The sequence below is a fragment of the Pollicipes pollicipes genome, unplaced genomic scaffold, assembly GCF_011947565.3.
Source record: "Pollicipes pollicipes isolate AB1234 unplaced genomic scaffold, Ppol_2.1 Scaffold_4881;HRSCAF=5763_pilon_pilon_pilon, whole genome shotgun sequence".
Classification (NCBI taxonomy): Eukaryota; Metazoa; Arthropoda; class Thecostraca; order Pollicipedomorpha; family Pollicipedidae; genus Pollicipes; species Pollicipes pollicipes.
The window spans coordinates 9,380,347-9,402,497 of NW_023596576.1; the positions used below are offsets into that span (position 1 = coordinate 9,380,347).

Genomic DNA, 22,151 nt, shown 5'->3' on the forward strand with positions numbered 1-22,151 from the left:
TTATTGGATTTCGAGAATTCTGTTCTAATTCGCGGAGCAGCGTCAGCGCAGCTGTCCAGGCTTTCACTTTCTAGCCCCTGACGCAGGGCGCTGCACTAAGGTTTGCTCGAAACACAGACGTATTAAGCCGACAGGTTCCCATGCCCTGCGCCAAACACAAAAGGTAGACAGTAACTCGCTATAACAGATATCTCACCTATAAAAACGCTGCTGAGATCACGCCTCCATGACGACGCTACAGATTTAGGAGAGGTCTTCCCGGGTACGCTTTCCGTTTGCCAGGGTACGTTTTCCGCTAACCATTTCGCTGTCCAGGGGCGCTTATACAAACACGCTACCGGTCGCCAATCGATTGCAACCACTCGCTGCCAGCCCGGTGGTATTTTCCTAGCAAACTCGTTGTAAGTTATGGAAAGGTTTTGGTAACGTTTAAAACAAAACCTGCGCCATTGCGTGACTAATACAAAAGTTTTGCGAACTGAGCCAATGATCGCCAACGAGGCCCAAGCAGTCGCGATATTTTTAAGTACCTATCCGACATTTTGCTTAAGTCCTACACATGCCCGTTCCCGTTTTCATGATTTTCTCCAAATTTCTATCGAGCCGGGGCCGTCACCCATTCCATGCGGGTGCCCATGAGCTTACCCAGGTCGTAAAATACTCTAGTATTTGGCCTCTGACGCGGCTTCTTACGTGCAGCGAGTGTACTATTGAGGTCCGCGTTGTCTTGTGTCGTCGCGGAACTATCGTTGATAGTTTTTTTATTTAAGCACAACATAAAGTTATTTACAAGTTAAGCTGAGACAAATAAGACATTAGAAGGTGAACGTATAAGGTTTAAGATGCGTGGGCTAGTATGCTCCAATGCCGCGCATTTCTCTGCTCCCCTAGTTGTGTATGCGCTATCCGCAAACATGCTTAAACTCCGCAAACTGCAGGTGTTATTAGATCAGTCTTGATTGCTACGGTCTGTTTATCCCAGGTAAAATATCCAATTTGTTCTCTCAAACGGTCCTTATGCTGCGTTCCCCGACGCATTTTCTTTCAGCTCATTAGTGCTGGTGGGATAAATTATGCTGCCAGCTGGACATCCCATGGTTTCCGGGGCTGATCCGACCATAGTGGCCTTTAAACCAGGACCTCTGGCTCACGCCACCCAGGGTCGCGCAACCAGTTCGATCGATCGGCGACATTTGCCTGTTTCTATAGCACGCCATCGAGAATCGAACTCTTCACACAGACCCAGTCTGTTGGCTCCACCTTTCCTTAACTTTTTTGGACACTATGTCTGGAGCTGCTCCGAAGAGCACGGCCTTGAAATGTGAAGTTTCTCATACTTCACAGCTGTGGCTGCTTGATATATCTGATTAACTAGATATTCAAAAAGCCAGCTATGTTAGCAGTTAGCAGTTATCCTAGTATATTTAAAGCCAATTATGTTCAGCATAAGACCCCATAACCATACGAACTGTCGTCCCTAGTCTGAGGTGTTACATTGAGTGGGTTCACTTGTACGTGCGTGCCTGCGTGTGTGTGTGTGTGTGTGTGTGTGTGTGTGTGTGTGTGTGTGTGTGTGTGTGTGTGTGTGTGTGTGTGTGTGTGTGTGTGTGTGTGTGTGTGTGTGTGTGTGAGTGTGTGTGTGTGTGTGTGTGTGCATGTGCGTGTGCATGTGCGTGCGCATGTGCGTGTACGCGTGCGTGTATGTGCGTGCATGCCTGCGTGCGTGCGTGCGTGTGTGTTTTTTTTTCGTGTGCGTGCGTGCGTGCGTGCGTGCGCGTACGCGTGCATCATGCTTTCCGTTCGGACAGGGCGATGTCACGCTCACATTCGCGTCAGGATTCAGTCGGCGCACGTGCGCGGCACCGCACCATGGCTCGTCGGTCCGAGATGCGGAGACAGTCCTGGCGCTTGCAACAAAACTAGCGGAACCCTGCCCGGTTCCTAAGCCCGTCCTTTTCTGTCGCCCAACGCCTTTCCCGCCGTCTGCTGTCGCTGTCATCGTTCACGCGCGCCATCGCCAGCGTTGATGCTCGGATTGATGGCCTTGGAGACCTTGGCCGTGCGATGGACCGTGTCGGTGTGAATCGGTCTCCCGACGGCGGGGCGTGTCGGAGGAACGCCGGCGGTGCGCCGCGTCTGCTGGCAGTCGAGATAAATGATCGGAGGCAAATCCGGCGCGTAAGTGGGCCAAGCTCGTCACACCAGACCAGTGCAGTTTGTTCTACAGCTGTCTTTTCTGTGGGCCAAGTTCGCCATGCACCAGATCAGTGCAGTCCGTTCCACAGCCGTCTCGTCTGTGGGCCAAGCTCGTCATGCATCAGACCAGAGTGGTTCGTTCCACAGTTCTCTCGCTTGCGGGCCAAGCTCGTCATGCACCAGACCAGAGCGGTCCGTTCCACAGCCGCCTCGTCTGTGGGCCAAGTTCGTCATGCACCAGACCAGTGCCGTCCGTTCCACAGTTCTCTCGTCTGCGGGCCAAGCTCGTCATGCATCAGACCAGAGCGTTCCGTTCCACAGTTCCCTCGCTTGCGGGCCAAGTTCGTCATGCACCAGACCACTGCAGTCCGTTCCACAGTTGTCTCGTCTGTGGGCCAAGTTCGTCATGCATCAGACCAGAGCGGTCCGTTCCACAGTTGTCTCGTCTGTGGGCCAAGTTCGTCATGCATCAGACCAGAGTGGTCCGTTCTACAGTTCTCTCGCTTGCGAGCCAAGCTCTTCATGCACCAGACCACTGCCGTCTGTTCCACAGTTCCCCCGCCTGCGGGCCGAGCGCGTCATGCGCCAGGCCCGCGCAGTCCGTCCCACAGCTCTCTCGTTTCCGTCGCGTGGCTCGCTCGCGTCGCCCCGGCGGTCGCCGACCTGAGCGGCCGTACGCCACTCGCACTAATAGGTGGTAGGCCTGTCTCAGTGCTGGAGTCGATTCCGAATCAGGCTCCGAGTGGCTCAGTCCAATATGAGCCTACCTCTACTGTGGTTCAGTGATGTACGGCCTGATTCCGAATCAGTCTCCTAGCGGCTCAGTCCAATATGAGCCTACCTCGACTGTGGTTCAGAGATTTATGGCCTGATTCCGAATCCAACGTGGCATGATCGATTTTGCTGCAAGTAATGTCTAATATAAACAAGTCTATGGTGTACATTGGGCCTATCTTAGAGGCTTGCCTATAGCCAGTTGGCAAAGCATGCTACGTTTCATTTGCTTCCCATGCAGCGTCGGCCATGGTTTAATGCCACCTTGACTCACTGATAATAAGGCAAATCTCTTTGTCGATTACCAATACCAATAAACCCAAGAGCAATACACTGGAATCCACAAGATGTCTCGTCACCAGCCCCAGTCCAGAGCGCAGAGGAATTTAGAACAGGTTTGGTCAGCACGAATGGTAGAGACGACAAATAGACATTGCCTGGCCTAACTCGGGCAGTAGTTTGAAGGCCACGCGCATGATAAGTGTGTGGATAAGTATCGGAATTGTTTGGCTATGCGTATCTCATTGTGCATTAATTTATTTTCCGAATTTCAGGTAAACGTGGAATGTTTGGGGGTGTTAACCGCTCACGGCGCTTTACGTTCAATCCGTTCTGCTCAGCATGTTTAGCATGCCTGCAGACATCGGCAGTCTTCAAAGTTCTACTTTTTGCGCGATATTGGAGACAGCAAATCCAGGACTATCTTAAGTGTTCGGCGGGATGACAAGGGTCAAATTTTCTGCAACATTTCAGATATTTGTGTTTCCAGCATGCAAGAGTTTTGCCGGTTCAGCAGAATCTGTTAGAAAGCATTCTACGTCAGATTCATCTCTGAGGCTCTCTAGACACGTTGGAAACCCAAGGTCATGAATTGCACATTGACGAGAAGAACGCGGCATAGCTGGAATGGCAATCGTGGTTATCTGCGTGCTACGTCCGCGGTCCCGATGCCCATTGTTACCTAGTACCTTAAAAGTCCTGGCACTGTTTTCTTCTTACCTCCCGTGGGCCCTGATTCCACCCCATGAATATGACATCACTTCACTTTCTCTCCCCGAGAGAAGCTGACTGACGGCCTAGTGACCGTTTTGAGGCGTTCTTGATCAACTGCTCCGAAGGCTTCAGATTGTGAGCTGAACTGTCAGCTCAGATTGTCAGGTTGTCAGCTGAATTGTCAGCTAGATTGTCAGGTTGTCAGCTGAACGCAACATGCGGGTTCTTAAATGTAGAAATGAACAGCCGTTCGCGCATTGAAACAGCTTAAGTGAGTGTTGGAGAATGTATTTCGCGTAGCTGCTCCATGCGTCTCCGGTAATAACAGCACAATGGTTTCGTAGCAGGGTTTAAGCTGCCTCATTTAGCCCATTGGCTGTCTAACCAGGCCATCGACTCCACGCCTTGCAGAAACGTGACACATATTGTAATGGTCAGCAGCATATATCAGCAACACAGACGTAACAGGCTTGCCATATCTCCAACGCAACAAACAACAGCGCGCAACAGCACAAAATAACAAAACAACGTTGCACAACCAGATGGGTCATCAATACTCATGACATCTGGTGCTTTAGCAAAACTCAGCTCACCATAACAACAGGACTGAAAGACAACGCAAACAATTTCAATCCGTCGCCAGTGGCATACCAACAATTTGATTATACCAGCGTAGTGCGTTCAGTGCACGCGGCGGCATATGCGTTTTGAGGTGAGCTAAACAAGTTATGATGTCACACACAGGTGAGCAACACCGACTCTATTTGAGGTGAGCTAAACAAATATGATGTCACACACAGGTGAGCAACACGGACTCTGCTATGTATCTTGATAAGGTACCTATGATGGTAGCTAGATAGGACCGCTTTCTGAACCATTGGGCCAAACTTTTCAGAAAAATAGCAAATAAGCCAGCAGAAGTTGTATAGGGCAAGGCTGGTCACGTTTTTCAGCCCCCCTAAAATCGGTAGCATATTTGTGGGCTGGAACGTTGCAAAATCCTGTGTGTGCAGATTCCACGGCCCCAATCTCAACTTGAATGACTTGACTAGAGAGCATGTTAATGGGCCGCAGGGCAAATCGAGTTAGAGCTTCTGATCCCTTCAGTGAGCAATTTTCGGAGAACAGAACACGTCTCCCCGAGATCGAGACATGCTACGCAGCCTGCGGCGCGCGATGGATTCCGCGCGTGCCAACTGCGACGTTTGCAAATGATGTACGTCTCAGGCCTACTGCGTCGACCACGAGTCCTCGAAGTCCCGCTGCAGCTGGTCCATCCAGACCGAGTGGTTCACCTCCCAATCGTCCGTGTCCAGGCCTCGGCCGGATGAGTTGATGGTGGTGACGACGTAGCCGATGCCAGCCACAACCGCGATCACAGCAACGACGGCGACCACCACTCCGATGATGGGGCCTGGTAACATCGACAGCAGCGTTACCGACGCAGCCGTCTGTTATTCGAATAGGCCTGCAAAACCAGCTGCCTCTTCACCCGCGTTGAGAGCCGGTCACGGCTCGTGCATGGTTCAGAAATCTTAGCACCAACGAGGCCTCAGATCGGCACAATCACTGCCAAATCAACTTGTCATCGGCGTAGCGGCACGTCACGCAAGCGTCACGCGGCACAGAGCTAGTCTACCTAGACAGTGTTTCAAATGTCATTTTCAAAGGTGCCGGGCACGCATAACAACTTTCCGTATCACTCATGACGTCATGTAAATAAATGCCAGAGGTTTCTCACCGACGGCTCCAATTCCACCAAGTCCTCCGAGGAGGCCCCCCAATCCCTGACGTCGGGTAGCTCCGAACAGGCGGTCCAGCCACCTGAAACAAACCAGGCAAGTTAATCTATTGTTCGAGAGTGATCTACAGTTCCGCGATGTCCTCTCATACGGCAGTTTAGCGCGGTAGTCACTTCATTTTGACCCCAACCAAGCTGTTTACGGCACGGAGCCCAATGCTTCACATCATTCAAGATTTAAATGTCGTAGCATGCATTTCAACCCACACGTCATTGTCCGAACCCTGGAACCGTGCCACGTGAGAACGACTTTCAAATAGTGCATGAAACGTCGTGGTGAGGTCGTGACCCCGTGATCCCGACCGGCAAACTTAATCCAAAATCCTAGAGGACTGCCGACGGTCCATGACCACGATCCACTGCACGCTTCTGTCGAAGAGCACACTTGGATTTTATCAGGGCACATCTACCCTCCATGAGGACAATCATGTCATTTGCATTTTTGGACCCTTAGCACATCACATCAGTGTACCGGAACGTACAAACGTCGCAGTCGGACTTACCCGGTCTGTTTGGGAGGCTGGTAGTCGTAATAGTTGTTATAGTTGTAGTTGCTGTAGGTATCGGGCGCCGACTGGGCAGACTGGGGAAAGAAGCCCTCGTCGGCAGCCACCATGGCTGACACAGCCAGCACAATGCAGACGATCAGCTTCATGGCGAAATCTGAAACAGCAGCAACAACAGTTACAGCGACGCCAGTGTCAAACACATGCCAACACCTCAATCCGCAAGCTTTGGTAAACACCTGGACAATCGCTGCTGAAACATGGACTGTTGACAGCACGGAATTCGGGTGGGATGTTCCATGGCCGCCTACACAATGTTACGCATCTGTTCGTTGCCATCGGCCCGCGCCCCACAGGGCTGAGACTCAGAGGGCGTTCTGGATAACATCGAACCAAACACGATGTCGTAAAAACGCCGCCCGCTTTCCGCTGCTCATTGAGTGTGGAAAGTATGATAGCACTGATTATCTGACATGGTGCATGGATCAAATATCAGTTCACACCCTCTCCAGATACAGAAAACCGACGACGATCACATATGTAAAATTGTAGATATCGCCATGTTTTCAAGGAGTTGGTACTGGGTAAAGCACCGTATACTACTGAGCTTGTGAAGTTGTCTCGACTTTTTGTTAAGAAGTGACTAAGCTGGTGATTGCACTAAACGTCGTCCAACGTAACTAAACGGATATTGGTGACTGGATCCTCGTTATAACTGCTAGCAAGGTGTTATCAGCGTAGTGTGCGTCATTAAGTCGCTCCATTTCTTGATGCGATAGGCATGAATCGACAATTTCGGTGGCCGACCACCAAACGCAACGAATAGTTGTGACTAGGATGTGGATGCTATCCTTCTGGCTGTTAACCGTTTCATGACGACGGTGCGTCAGCTCAGGAGTCCTGCGGTCCGGGACGCCTTCAGTATCAGGAGAGTCTACAGCGTAACTGGCGGCGCTCAAGTCCAGGCCACACACAGCGACCGGCGCCAGCTCGGCGCCCCTGGCCCGGTCACTCCCCCGCCAGCTGGCAGTCCCAGCGGCGCACGGAGTCACTCGCACCGCTGTCGACCGGTGCGGCCTGGCGGACCTGGGTCACCGGCCGGCAGGTCACCAGTCGCAGAGACGGCCTGCAGCCGGTGACGCCAGTCGACTCCACCGCCAGTGATGAGCACACCGGGACCGCACTGTCGCCGCCGAGCCTATGGAGCGCGCCACGCCTCCGAAATAGTATCAGACACCGCACTAGCGCCACCCGCGGACGCCGCTCCACGTCCTCAGCAGCGTGTCTACCTGTTCAGAGTGAGATGCCGGCACCTAATGTGAGTGAAAGGACTGCGCATGTCCGCCTTTATATCTTTCACTTTTTCAGCTGACACGGTTCTCCGTCTGATGGCGGGCCTCTGCCTCGCGATGCATAGATGGTTGGAAATAGTGAACTTCCCCTGAATTCGCCACCTTTCGTAACGCAAACGAAGGGAGACGGGGGAGTGGGGGAGGGGGTCGACGCTACTGCATGCCATTTTCGAGCGAGTAGCGATAGAACAGCGTGAAAAATCAACGTGTATTCTTCGACAATATATTCGCGGTAGACGATATATGACTGCACAGGGGCTTCTCGGAAGCCAGATTTTAAGACAATCGGACAATTTCATCTTGATTTGACACTGTTCAAATTCGTGTGTTGAGATGATGTTACGTTTTGTCAGTAAACATTTATGATGCCGGGTCCGGTGAATGTAGCAGCGTGGTTCGGCCGTCCGTGATCGGCAGATGCATCGAATGTCGACCGCTGCCCGCTCCGACACGAGGTTGCCACAAAGTTTAATTTATTTTGAAATGTCTACTCAGAACAGAAACAGTTTAAAAAACAGAACAGAAAAAATTGCCTAGGGAGGCATTTTTTGTCTCAAAGAACCGTAATGAATGCTGCCAAAAGTTTTGGTGTGATTGCACCTCATCCCAGAGAGGTACTGACAAAAATCTGAAGGTGGTATTGACCTCCAGCCCCATTAAAGCTGGGAAAAGGCCATAGAGCTGTGACAAAAACGTATAAAATCTGCATCAGAGACAATGCCAACATTGTGGGTTTGAGGGCAAGGATGAAGACGTGCACAGCTGATATAGTCACAGGTTCAAGCAGCGGCGGATCTAGAAATTCTCCAAGGGAACGCTGCTGCTAGCCAATGTTCCACCTACCCTGGGGGGCCCCAAAAACACCTTCCAAAGCTGCAAGATACGTGTCATTAAAGGGAATGTTCCATGCTTGTATCAAAGCAAGCATCAGATGTGTTCAAATTAGCTCGTTTATGACTATTCATATATTTTTAAGTTGAAAAGACTGGTGTAGACAACACACTTTTTCTCTTTAGTTAATATGTTCATCAATACGTCATTGATTACGTCACTGTATCTTGCACGACATGGATTGAAAGCCAATTGACGGTCGTTATGTCTGGAAATCGTGCTCACGAACGCCAGATATGAACGGCTCAACAATTATATGTTTTTCCCTTGATCGCCGTATGGCTAATGGAATGGTTGGATTTTAATGCTATTATAATGACGTCACGGATGCTTTTTTGAGTGACCTTGCAATACTCTCCCCATTTTCGTGGACGTGTAGCTAAAAATATAAAGGGACTTAGGTCTCGAAGGGCGCAAGACTGTAAACTGCATCAAATGATCTTCAAGATGGCTGTTTCAGTTTAAAACCCCATGCAAAGGTGGAAAGCTTCTTTTAAGCTTCAGATCGTATCTTTCTAAAAATTAAATGCTGTCACAACAGAGTTCAATTACATTGACGCTGGATGGTCCGACCTTGCAAGAACAACCAATACGATTTTCAGGCACGTCAAAGTGTTTTGACTGGTTTGGAGTGCAAAACCGGTTCAGAGTGTTATTTCCTGCAAGAAATAAACGCACTTCGTCAGTTATAATTAAAATGTCAGTGACATGACCAGAACGGACCAGACCAGAAAGAGGTCACAGGTTATGAACCGCTGAGGTAAGGAGCAAATTTTTTACAAGATAGATTAAAATGACGTAAGCTCACTGGCTCAAAAATCAGTATCATGCTCTAAAGCGTTCGGAGATTATTTTTCAACTAGGGGAGAGTTATCATGCTTACATAACATTATCAAAACTAGGATTACTCCGAGACTATTCCCGTAAGGCGAGAGTTGACCACCACCCTACGAAGGAGCTCACTCACTCGTGCATTGAGCGTCATCTTGCCAGCCTTCTGCCGGCGCTGGCGATTCAACGTGAGGCGCAGGTGTTCTATTGTTCATGTCTAGGGACAAGCATCGCAGCAGAGTACACTAGGTGTTCCTGCGCATTTGTGCCATGAATATATAAAGCCTACGTTTCTCCATATTGTATTCGCGGTGCAGCGCGAGCCACGACACTCCTCCAGCGACGGTCGTCCGATCCCCCTCCCCTGCGCGCCCAGCGCCGTCCCAGCCTTGCCGCCCGGTCACATGACCGACCGCCGCCGGCCACGGGCGGACGCCTGCTGACCCAGGGTCATGCGGCAGCCGACGGCGGCAGGCCCGTGCGCGCCAACTCTTTCCTCCTATACGGTAGAGGAAGCCGAACAGTACAATATGATAAGTATGTCGACGTGACACCATCGGTTGTTGATCACAAGAAGCGACGGCAACTGAACATTGCTCGCCGCGCGATGCTGCGCCGTACCACTCTGCGCACCAACACCGCGCACCGACACCGCGCACCAACACCGTACACCGGGCGCTGAGATTCCCCAAAACTCTGTCGTCAATCCCGCTAACGTGGAGGGACCGCCGATTATGCGCCGGTCCCTGGGACGTAGAAATTAAATTGTAAGTGACGATTCGTTGACGCTAGAAAACAAAGATAAGCATGAGAAACCAGCGAAAACAAAATGATATTCTCAGCCCTCAAACATTGCCCACAAAACCAGCCCATCAGCACCGATCTGCCCACCAGATCACGGGCCAGCGATACCAGCTGCGCTTTGATCCCCCATCGAACAAGGATCACAGACGACAATGAGTTGTCGGCACCAAAGACCCATGCCAATCTCCAGCCGATTTTACTTCACCAACTCCACGGCAAGGTTTCACAGCAGCAAAGGCGGTTACATCATCAAACGCGCGATTGCCCAAACAAACTGGCATCACTTTTTATAACTAACGCTGCTATTAGAAGCACGGATTTCAACAGTATCATACACCTTTAAACAGATAAGAACTAAGTACACCTTTAAACAGATAAAAAACAAACTGACGAAAGTACACCGACCAAAAAGAGCATACACCATCTAAATCAGGTCCCGGTGAACACGACTCAATATCCATACTGATCAGGCCAGCGCCCGGCGCGCTGCAACACGCGAGGCCTAGGAGCTGGAGGTACCGCGCCCGTCGCATTCCCGACCTAGTCATGACACGAGACAGGTATGTGCTCGAAGGCCGACTCGAGGTCACAGTAACGGTCAGTGGAACCCACGGCCTTCATCTCATCTGCATCCAGCAGTAAGGAGACAACGTCGGAAAATTTGACAGACTCATTGTTTTGCAGCTCCGCCGATCTGGGACCAGCGACAGGTTCACACTCATTTAACTCAGACGTCACGGCAGCTCAGGGGGGACAGGACGGGATTTTTGCCTGCTGCGGTGTACCAGCAACAGTTTACTACCGTCCTCAAGCCGGACCCTGTAATTGAGATCGCCTACGTTGGCCACAACAGCGCGCTTCCATGCCTGAATGAGCTTTTAGTACTCGCCTCGCCTGGCGACGCGCTTGAACCGAGACACTACTTCACCTGACTGGTAAGTAAACTCGTTCAGTTTACGCTCGTATAACCGTTTGTTTCTGGCGCTGCTCTCATCGGACCTGTTAATAGCAAAGTGATACGCTTTGCGCAGACCCACACGAGGTACATCGAGCTCGGCGTTAATCGACAGTTTAGGGCCACGTTCGAACATGAGGAAGAAAGGGCTGTAGCTTAACGATTTGTGCACCTGCGAACGATATCCCATCATCTACGTTGGCAAGTGCACACTCCACTCGTCATGGTCATCATCCAGGTATTTGGAGAGCATGTCCAAAATGGTTCTCATCATGCGCTCACATTTTCCATCAACCTAAGGATGACCACAGGCTGTGGTGGTCTTTTTATGCCCATTTATCTGCACATCTCAGACATCACCTGACTATGAAAGTTGGCGTCACAGTCGGAATGCAAATACCTGGGGCAGCCGAAGGGGGCAAACAGGCCATCAACCAGCAAAGTGGCAACTGTAGTTGCGGACATGTCTGGCAGGGCAAAAACGTCGCAAAAGTGTCGTTGTCGAGTGAAGTGGTCTTTACACACAAACAGATGTTTATTACCCCGAGCTGTTGTGGATAAATTCGTCAGAAAGTCAATGGAGGCCATCTCCGACGGCTCGGACGATCGCGGCCCTCCCATTGATGCACGAGACCGCGGGGACGTGCGTGTTAGGAGAGCTGCAACGCTCACAGAGCTCCGGTAATGGTTGTCGATATCAGCTGTCATAGTCAACTAACAAAGACGGCAAGTTCGGAGAAATCAGTGACAAATGTACTGCAAAAAGACGCCACACATAACAAACTGGTAAGCTCTTTCGCCATCCGCGGCTCGGGCCAGGCACAGATCTTTGCAACCTTGAGAAAAATTACAAAAACTGCGTCTCAAGGCCCTCTTTATGTGCTTTGGAGGACCGTGCTTTCTATTCAGCTGGGAACTGTACAACGGGCAATCCTATTGTTTGTTTCCGAGAGCGCGGAGGTTTCGTGTATTTGAGAGTCCACTTTCTGCAGAATTTTCAGCCATGAGTGATTGGTTTATGATGGAAGTGTATGGAGCTGTCCCCACCGGAGTCTGTGAGAGCGGCCTCAACCGAGGTTACGTCTGTGAGTCGTCTCGTCTTGGGAAAGAATACTACGATTCCACCCGGTTATGAGATGATTGTCACTGGTTTTGCTCGCAGCTGTGACTACAAGAGTCAGTCCATTGTAGAACGCATGTGTGACCAGCCTGATGTGGAAGTCGTCCGAAGTATTGTTGAAGTTGCTGATACATTCGTGCCAATTGTGGTTCGTGGCATCACTTCCAGCCGTGTGACTGTTCACAGCCGTGACGTGCTCGCGCATTTTGGGGGCAGAATTTTCAGAGGGGCCAAAAAGTCCTGCACCGCCCGAGTCGCTACAGTCAGTTGATTTTGACAGTCATGTGGATTTGCAGCATTCTAACCTTACGGGGTCCCAGAAGTGGACCCTGTTTCAAGTGTTGAAGAACAGTGTTGTTTTCAGGTGCAGTTTTCCGTGACAAAGTCACCTTTCTTGGCAACGTGGCGTCCGGTGAAGGTTTGACACCTGATCCCGACAAGGTTGCAAAGATCCGCGCCTGCCCCTAGCCGCGGGCGGCAGAGGACCTTGCCAGTTTCTCGTGTTTGGCGTCTTTTTGCCGTATGGACGTCAAGGATTTCTCAAAGTTTGCAGTTGTAAAGCCGACGTCCTGAAAGCACATCTGATTATGTGCTGCGTTTGCTGCTGTCAAAGCTGCGGTGGAGTTGGCGAAGTGAAATTGGCGGGGATTGGCATGGGTCGTTGGCGCAGACAACTCATTGTCATCTGTGATGCTTATTTAATGGGAATCGAAGCGCAGCTGGTATCGCTGGCCCGTGACCTGATGGGCAGATCGGTGCTGATGGGCTGGTTTTGTGGGCAATGTCTGACAGCTGATAAGATCATTTTGTTTTTGCTGATTTTCTTAAGGACTGGTTAATGGACGGCGGTCCCTCTCTGTTGGCAGGGCTGACGGCAGAGTTTTGGGGACTCTCAGCGACCGGTGTGCAGTGTTGGTGCACGGTGCAGTGCGGCGCAGCATCACGTCCAGCTGTGCTCGGCTGCCGTCGCTTATTGAGGTTAATAACCGTTGCAGGTACTGGTTGCTGTAAGGATCTGGTGTAACGTCCATATTATTGTTATATTGTCCTGCTCGGCTTTCCCAGCGTACGGGAGGGAAGAGTGTTAGGCTGGACGTGCACCTGGCGCGCACGGGCCTGCCGCGGTCGGCCACCGCGTGACCCTGGGTCAGCAGGCGCCCGCCCGTGGCCGGCGGCGGTGGATCATGTGACCAGGCGGCGAGGTGTGGACGGTGTTGGGCCCGCGGGGGGGGGATGGGGGCGGCCGTCGCTGGAGGAGTGTCGTGGTTCGCACTCCACAGCAAATATAATATGGAGAAGCGTAGCTTTTACATTGGCGGCAGCGGTTGGGGCTGACAATTCCACGTAAAATGGTGTTCTGGGTTTCATATCTGGGAACAGTCATAACACAATACCCTGGGAGTTCCTTCACATTTGTGCCATGAATGTATGTCTATTTCATCCCATATTTATACCCGCACGCTTTCAAGATATATTTCACCGAATCACGTGTCTTCGCGTGCCTCTCTATGTCGCCTCCAGCGAGTCCGTTTTTTACCTATTGCCTGTCTCGCCTCACCTTTTGCACACATGCTTATATCCGCTCTTGATATGGATCATCGTTCACATGTGTGGAAACGTGGTCTGGCGTGAGCCCAATGCTGTACGTTGGTGGCTGCCCTTTTAATCGTATTGCTAACTCCATTGATCTTCGGTGTGCGGTCGACCTTTCATGGGTAGTGCCACTGGTGCAGGGCTTATCCAACTTCTTCTTGTGTCTTGTCCAGCAACTGGCCTTGTTTTGTGATCCTCTTTCGCCATGCTGTATGGAGTCTTGTTCTGGATAACAGACAGCAGCGTCGAGGAAAGCGACGACGGCGCCTTGCCGAAACGGTTTGTGCGGCGGAAACACACAGACACATCTCAGCAGCCAGGTTTAGAAAGAGAGATGTGCAGTTTGTGCCCGGAAAAAAACTTTCGGAGCAGCGAAGTTTGTTTTAATCAACGAGGCGCGAGTTTTCAACTCGACACCCGTGTCGACCATAACATTGGCGTGGTGTTTTCGCTCGGTGCCATTTTCACATATCATCCATACCGGCATCGAAGTTAGACTGGAGTCATGAGTACTCCATCCGCTTGTCAGCGTTGTCTGTCAGTTGTTGTGTCAATGTCCTGTTGTGTTCATGTCGCATGTGGTCCAGAGGTGCCACACGTAAGTGCACTAACAGGCGTCGTGAGTGTGTCGTTGTGGTCGCACCAGTGTAATGCATGGAACGAAGTTTGCAGCCTTCGATGCTACATTTAAGTTGATTCACTACGTTGGTGCATTATAGTCTGTCGGGTTTTTTTGGGCTATTCCTCATAACAAAGTTAAATATTTTCTATTGCGGTAGTAAATGGTGTTATCTATTTTGTGACTGTTTTTGCCTTTAACATGTCGAGAGATAATTTCCCGTAAAGCATTTTCGTCTTGTTTGTGGGCAGATGTCATTTGATTTCGATAATACAGTTTGACGGTTGGTGGGATGTCTTACCTTGGTTTGCTGTCAAGGTATCTTGTCATATGTCATTGTATTTCGTTTTCAACGTCAGAACTTTAAAAACCGCTGTTCACTAAGATCTGTCCGATTCTCATTATTATAAATGCAGTCCTGTCCAATCAGGACAGTGCTTAAATGCACGTCTAATGAAGGTCCCTATGGCCCTAATTCTGTAGCGTCCAGGACACTCGCTGTCAGCATTTAAGCACCGTCCGTTGTTAGTCTGTTTTCGTTATACAGTCGTTTTGAATCATTTTCCTTGTCAATCAGCAGTCACGTCAGGAAAGGGTATCAGTTTTGCACGCCTAGTTATTTTGTGAATTTTAGATCAGATTGCTCTTCAAATGTGTTTTTGAGACGTCTTAGGTGATCCATATCCCTAACTTCCACAAAGATACCGTCTGCACAAGGGCAATGATATGATCATCTGTATGGGAGGGGGTATGGGGCCATCCCCTGCCCCTTTGGGGCCCCACGAGGCTTTGCTGCCTTAGGGAACACTAAAACCACAGGTTGACCGGGCACCAAAACCTTCAATTCGGGGCACTATCGCTTTTATTTTTCGAGTGTGCTCCCTTCCAGATGGCACCACAACGGCCTCATACAATTATTACCAAGAGGAGCTATATTCTAGGGGCACAATAATGTTCCGTTTCCCACCAAGACGAATCCCCGGATGGGCCGCTTGGGGGAGGGGGCACCAAAGCCTTCTTTCCTTCTGATTTCGAAATGAAGTATTTCTGAGTGTTACGATCTTTATTTTCATTAGGCGCCAAATCAAAGTGGGCAATTTAAAGAGACCAAAGCTCTTATTTTTAAGGATACTAAAATCCATGGGCACCATAATTATTTTACCGTTCACCCCGAAAAAATACTGGATTTTACCGGTTGGTGGAGGGACCCCAAAAGCTTCGTTTCGGCGCATCATTAACTTCATTATCCAGAGCCGCCTAATTCCAGGCAGCACCAAAACGGATCCGAAGGACTTTATATTCAAGAGTCAACAAATTGCAAGGGACAACATTGTGCCCGTGTCTTTCAATTCACTAAATCCTTGGACGTTCATCCGGCGAAAAAGCGCCAAAATATTAAATTCGGGGTACCATAACATTTGTTCACTAAAGGCACCAAATTAAAGCGGGCCATGCCAGGGGCCGCAAAGTCTTGATTTCAGGTGGCACCAAATATAGGGACACCACAATTTCCAGTCACCTCGGTGCGGGGCACCAAAAGCTTTCCTTTTGGGGCATGGCAATCTTTATTTGTAAGAGGCCCCCATTTCCAGAGGGCACCACTAAGGATAGCAAAATCTTCTTTTTCAGGTGGGGACAAATGCCAGGGCGTCACGAATAGTCTCTATTTTTTGGAAGAAACTATGTACAAACGCTCACTGGGCCCACGACAAAGAGCTCGATTTTAGGGTCAGATGGGCAGGCGGGAGGTCATATCCAAGGTAGCTCAGTCCTGACCCTAAAACATCAGTGAGAGGGTCTCTTGCACCGGTCGCGGGCCCCCGAGACAGTGATGGTTTTATACCAGTTGACAGAGACCACCAATACCGAACAGTGGATTCTATGCCGGTCTAGGCCCCTAGGAGGTCTTTTCGCAGTCAGGGGCAATGGCGGGTTTGCAAATGTCAATCAGAAGGCCTCTTGCATTGGCTGGTCCCCTGAAACGGTGAAGGGCCACCTGTGCTGACCAGGAAACCACAGTGCCCAACAGGGAACCCCATGTCGACAATGGGTCCTGACTTGTGAATCGTGGCTCATCTGGTCACTATGGATTAATGCATAGAGCTTGGTGTGCTTGCCAGGGGGGGAGCAGAGGGGGGTGTTCCTGGCACCAAGTAGGCTTGTGCACGTCCTCCTTCCGCCCCTGGTGGCGGTGGCGACGTACATTGCACATGTAATATATATAAGGAATATATATAAGAATATAGAGATAAATATAGATATCGAGATATATCTCGCAGTCTTTATACTAGTTCTCGAGGCTAGCCCTCTCTTATCTCTCTCTCTATTCCTATCTCAGCTATCTCCTCTATCTTCGCTCTCGTCCTCTCGTCTTCTCTCGCTCGTCTCTCTCTCTCTCTCTCTCTCTATCTCCTCTCTCTCTTCTCTCTCTTCTCTCTCTCTCTATCTCTCTCTCTCTATCTTCTCTCTCTCTTGCCCCTAGCTACCACTCTATCCTTCTGGGCACCCGCCGTCCACGACCCCCACAGCGAGTGTTCAATCCTGGATGTGACCATTGTAACAGCTCATGTACTAAGCTGCAGTGAGGGGTCAAACTATCACTCACATCCTGGCTTTGAACAGCTTGCTGTTGGGATTTTCCTTAGATGCGCTGCTCTGGACACCTCAGTGCTGTGACCTGCCCTGTCCCAAGCTGTCGGGGACAACTGGCAGTCGAGGCTAGTGGCCTGGCTGGAAGCCGTTTTACCGTAAGGCGGAGGAGGATGACGGTGGCGGAGGTGGGAGAGATAGAAGCGGCTGTCAGCTGCAGGCGGGTGTCATACACATTCTTCGCTCAGCCACTGGGCCTGGTCGAGCGCAACCCGCCACCAGTCCACCTGCAACACTTCATGCTGCAGGTGCACGATTGCGGTGTTTGATCCAGGTCGCACTGGGTTCTGACCAGAGGGCGGGACACTAAGGAGGGGGCACGAAGAAGCTTGCCGATCGGTGATGATGACGCGCAATTCAAAGTGAGTGAGTGCGGTGCTGAAGCGTCGTTGTTATTTGACGTAAGTTTGCGTTGTGGCTGAATTGGAGATCTGATCTCATGTTTGTGTCGATCGCGATGCGTCGTTCTGCTGTGGAATATGTTCTATCGTTCTGATTGAGATGCGTCGTTCTGTCGTGCTGTGTTATGGCTACAAAGTTCGTTTGTGGTGTTGATTTGGGAGTTCCGGCTTTTGTCGTCAGGGTATGTTAATGGAGATGCGTCGCTCTGTCATGCGAAGCGTTGTTCTGCTGTAGGATGGTTAGTCTGCGTCATCCAGCTGTGGGTTGCGTCGCTCTGCTGTGCTGTGCTCCGATGCGACATTGTGTTGTGAATGTCGATTGAGACGCGTTGTTATGCTGTGAAATTAGTAAATCTGCTTAGATACGTTGCCCTGCTGTTCTCATGCAGATGAACCATTCCCTCTCCCTGCTCTCTGCAGAGGCAAGATCGACCCCTCGGTAAGTTTTGAGAACCTTCGATAGGCCTGCCTGTTCTTCAGTGCGTGGGCCAGGTGCCACCTCTGTGGTTTTTCGTGTTTTGTAGTTGTAGTTGTTGGCAAACTACGTCCTGTGGTTTGTCGTGGCACAGTCATCTCCGAAGCAATATATGTCAACTTTCAGTCTTAACTGAGACGCAAGCTACTGCAGTGGAACCTTCGTTTTCTGATGATCTGTTTAAAATCGACCACACCCCGGAGCGGCCAACACACCCAAGCACGACTCGTAACAGCTCGGACTACCGATGAGGTCGGTCGGCCAAGCTGGGACTGTAAATATAATGTCTTCATTCAAGCCGCTCACGTTTATGGTCCACTGTATTACAATGGTCAACACAATTATCAGTAGTGCAGGCGTAACAGGCTTGTCATATCTCCAACGCAACAAAAACAAGCGCACAACAGCACAAAACATTAAAAACAAAAAACAAATTGGCAAAACAAACAAGTCTTCAAAACTGACGACGTCTGGCGACTGGCGAATTGCCATAACAACAGGACTGAAAGACAACGCAGGCAGTTTTAGTCCGTCGTCAATGGTATGCAAACAGTTCGACCCATCGGGCGCATTGTGCTTACTGCATGCGACGGCTTTGCGTTTCAAAGTGAGTTAAGCAAATCAATCATGTTAAAACAGGTGTGCATTGCCGACTTTTATATGTGCCGTGCTTAAGTACCAATTATGACAGCTAATTATGAGCTCTTGTCTCACTATTGGTTGAAACTTTTGACTAAAGTTGGAGGCGAAAAAGCTGAAAATCCAGAGAGATTGGTGGAGGGTAGGATTCGTCACGTTTTACATCCGGAGTAAAATCAATAGCATATTTGTGGACTGGAGCGTTGCAAAAATTACATCATAAGAAAGCATTCGCTGATTTAAAAAAAATAGTGTCATGCAGACCCCACGGTCGCAACCTTAGTCTGAATGCCTTGACTAGAGAGCATGCAAAACGGGCCTGCAGGGCAAATGGAGTTAGAGCTTCTGATCCCTTCAGTGAGCAATTTTCGGAGAACAGAAACACTTCTCCCCCATATCGAGACATGCTACGCAGCCCGCGGCGCGCGATGGATTCCGCGCGTGCCAACTGCGACGTTTGCAAATGATGTACGTCTCAGGCCTACTGCGTCGACCACGAGTCCTCGAAGTCCCGCTGCAGCTGGTCCATCCAGACCGAGTGGTTCACCTCCCATTCGTCCGTGTCCAGGCCTCGGCCAGATGAGTTGATGGTGGTGACGACGTAGCCGATGCCCGCCACAACCGCGACCACAGCAACGACGGCGACCACCACTCCGATGATGGGGCCGTTGGTAACATCGACAGCGGCGTTACCGACGCAGCCATCTGTTATTGGAACAGGCCTGCAAAACCAGCTGCCTCTTCACCCGCGTTCAGAGCCGGTCACGGCTCGTGCATGGTTCAGAAATCTTAGCACCAACGAGGCCTCAGATCGGCACAATCACTGCCAAATCAACTTGTCATCGGCGTAGCGGTGCGTCACGCAGCCAGAGCTATTCTCCCTAGATAGTATTTCCAATGTCACTTTCAAAGGTGCGGAGCACGCAATACAGCTCTCCGTTGTCACTCATGATGGTATTTAAATAAACGCCAGATGGGTCTCTCACGGCCGGCTCCAAGTCCACCAAGTCCTCCGAGGAGGGCCTCCCAATCCCTGACGTCGGGTATCTCCGAACAGGCGGTCCAGCCACCTGAAACAAACCAGGAGAGTCAATCTATCGTTCGCGGTTGATCTTCAGTTCCGCGATGTCCTTCTCATACGGAGTTTAGCGCTGGTAGTCACTTCATTCTGACCCAAACCCAAGTTGTTTACGGTACGGAGCCCAATGTTTCACATCATTCAAGATTTAATGTCGTAGCATGCATTTCAACCCACACGTCATTGTCCGAACAATGGAACCGCGCCATCTGAGAATGACTTCCAAATCGTGCATCAAAACGTTCGTGGTGACCTCGTGACCCCGTGATCCCGACCGGCAAACTAATCCAAAATCCTAGAGGACTAGCCGACTGCCCATGACCACGATCCACTGCACGCTTCTGTCGAAGAGCATACTTGGATTTATCAGGGCACATCTACCCTCCATGAGGTCAATCATGATGTCATTTGCATTTTTGGACCATTACCACATCAGTGTACCGGAACGTACAAACGACGCAGTCGGACTTACCCAGTCTGTTTGGGAGGCTGGTGATCGTAATAGTTGTTATAGTTGTAGTTGCTGTAGGTATCGGGCGCTGACTGGGCAGACTGGGGAAAGAAGCCCTCGTCGGCAGCCACCATGGCTGACACAGCCAGCACAATGCAGACGATCAACTTCATGGCGAAATCTGAAACGGAACAATAACAGTTACAGCGATGCTAGTGCCAAACACATGCCAACACCTCAATCCGCAAGCTTTCGTGAACACCTGGACAATCGCTGCTGAACATGGACTGTTGACGGCACGAAATTCGGGTGGGATGTTCCATGGCCGCCTACACAATGTTACGCATCTGTTCGTTGCCATCGGCCCGCGCCCCACACGGCTGAGACTCAGAGGGTATTCCGGATAACACCGAACCAAACACGATGTCGTAAAAATGCCGCCCGCTTTCCGCTGCCCGAATAAATAGGAAATTGTGAAAACGCTGATTACGACATTGTGCGTAAGCAACATGTCAGTCCGCATCGTGGACAGATACAAAAACCGGCGACAACCGCATCTGCATTTTTGTGGATATCGCGGATGTTCTCAGTGATATGTATTATATATATATATATATATATATATATATATATATATATATGTTATATATATGATATATCAAAGAAAGCACATCTATAGCGTGTATGATTCACTTGGAGAAGTTGTCAGGACTTTTTATTAGCTAAAAGTTGTAGCAAGTAACTAAAAGTTTTGTTGCCATCTTAAGTTGTCTCGACTTTTGTTGCCAAGTGACTAAGCTGGTAACTGTACTCAAAGTTGTTAAGGTAAGTAAACGTATATCTGTGACGGGATCCTCCTTCGCACTGCTAGCACGGCGCTATCAACATAGTGTGCGTCATGACGTTGCCCCGACTTCCTGATGCGATAGGCTTGGATCAATAATTTCTGTGGCCCATCACCGAACTCAACAAATGATTGTGACTGGGATGTGGCTGCTATCTTCCTTGCTGTTAGCTGTTCATGTCACCGGTGCGCCAGCTCAGAAAGCTGCCGTACAGGAAGCCTCGGCACCAGACCAGCGATCAGCATGCCGGGCGGTATGCAAGTCCAGGACACACACCGACCGGCGCCAGCTCGGCGCCCCTGGCCCGGTCACGCCCCGCCAGCCGGCAGTCCCAGCGGCGCACGGAGTCACTCGCACCACTGTCGACCGGTGCGGCCTGGCGGACCTGGGTCACCGGCCGGCAGGTCACCAGTCGCAGAGACGGCCTGCAGCCGGTGACGCCAGTCGACTCCACCGCCAGTGATGAGAGCACACGGGACCGCACTGTCGCCGTCGAGCCTATGGAGCGCGCCACGCTTCCGAAATAGTATCAGACACTGCACTAGCGCCGCCATCGGACGCCACTCCACGTCCTCAGCAGCGTGTCTACCTGTTCGGAGTGAGATGCCGGCGGCTAATGTGAGTGAAAGGACTGCGCATGTCCGCCTTTATATCTTTCACTTTTTCAGCTGACACGGTTCTCCGTCTGATGGCGGGTCTCCGGCTTCCGATACACAGATGGCTGGGATATTAACGCTCCCCTGAATCCGACACTTTTGTAACGCAAACGAGCGCAGAGGGGGGATCGGGACGACACCATGCCATTTCCAAAGGGAGTAGCGATAGAGCAACGCGACAATAATGGATAACCTTTGACAAGATTTTCTGGTAGGTCAATATTTGACTGCACAGGGCCTAATTAAAAGCCAGTGTTCAGGAAAATCGGACAAGTTCAGATGATATGGCACTATTCAAATTCGTACGACGTAGCAGAAAAAAAATTTAGCCAGGCTGTTTTTTGGAGGGATGCATCTGTACGTGGTTCCACGTAATGTCAGGACATGTTTATGATGGGGATTCCGTAAATGTAACGGCGTGGTTCCCCCCGATCCGAGTCGTGATCGCGCATGTCGAATTTGGCTCCCGCCCACTCCGGCCAGAGATTGCCGTGCAGTTGTTTTAGCAAACAGTTATCCTCG

The 22,151-nt window shown here is 50.5% G+C and overlaps 2 protein-coding genes and 1 long non-coding RNA gene across 3 annotated transcripts in view; 1 reads left to right on the plus strand and 2 right to left on the minus strand.

Annotated features, from left to right (window-relative positions):
* Positions 1 to 4,234: 4,234 nt before the first annotated feature.
* Positions 4,235 to 7,584, minus strand: LOC119101559 (uncharacterized). The gene is made up of 4 exons (XM_037224905.1): positions 7,560 to 7,584; positions 6,268 to 6,427; positions 5,705 to 5,787; positions 4,235 to 5,377 (listed from the first exon to the last, which is right to left on the minus strand). Exons 2-4 carry the CDS (start codon positions 6,417 to 6,419, stop codon positions 5,193 to 5,195), a joined length of 420 nt encoding a protein of 139 aa, XP_037080800.1. The 5' UTR covers positions 6,420 to 6,427; positions 7,560 to 7,584; the 3' UTR covers positions 4,235 to 5,192.
* Positions 7,585 to 19,619: 12,035 nt separating this feature from the next.
* Positions 19,620 to 21,600, minus strand: LOC119101560 (uncharacterized). The gene is made up of 3 exons (XR_005094581.1): positions 21,563 to 21,600; positions 20,150 to 20,309; positions 19,620 to 19,669 (listed from the first exon to the last, which is right to left on the minus strand). It is a non-coding gene; the product is annotated as an uncharacterized LOC119101560 (long non-coding RNA).
* Positions 21,601 to 21,978: 378 nt separating this feature from the next.
* The window catches only part of LOC119099774 (protein scribble homolog), a gene marked incomplete at its 3' end in the record, with an annotated part of 14,893 nt that continues 14,720 nt past the window's right edge, over positions 21,979 to 22,151 (plus strand). The window contains 1 exon segment of the mRNA XM_037222837.1: positions 21,979 to 22,005. Within this exon segment, the coding sequence (XP_037078732.1) occupies positions 21,979 to 22,005 (27 nt within the window).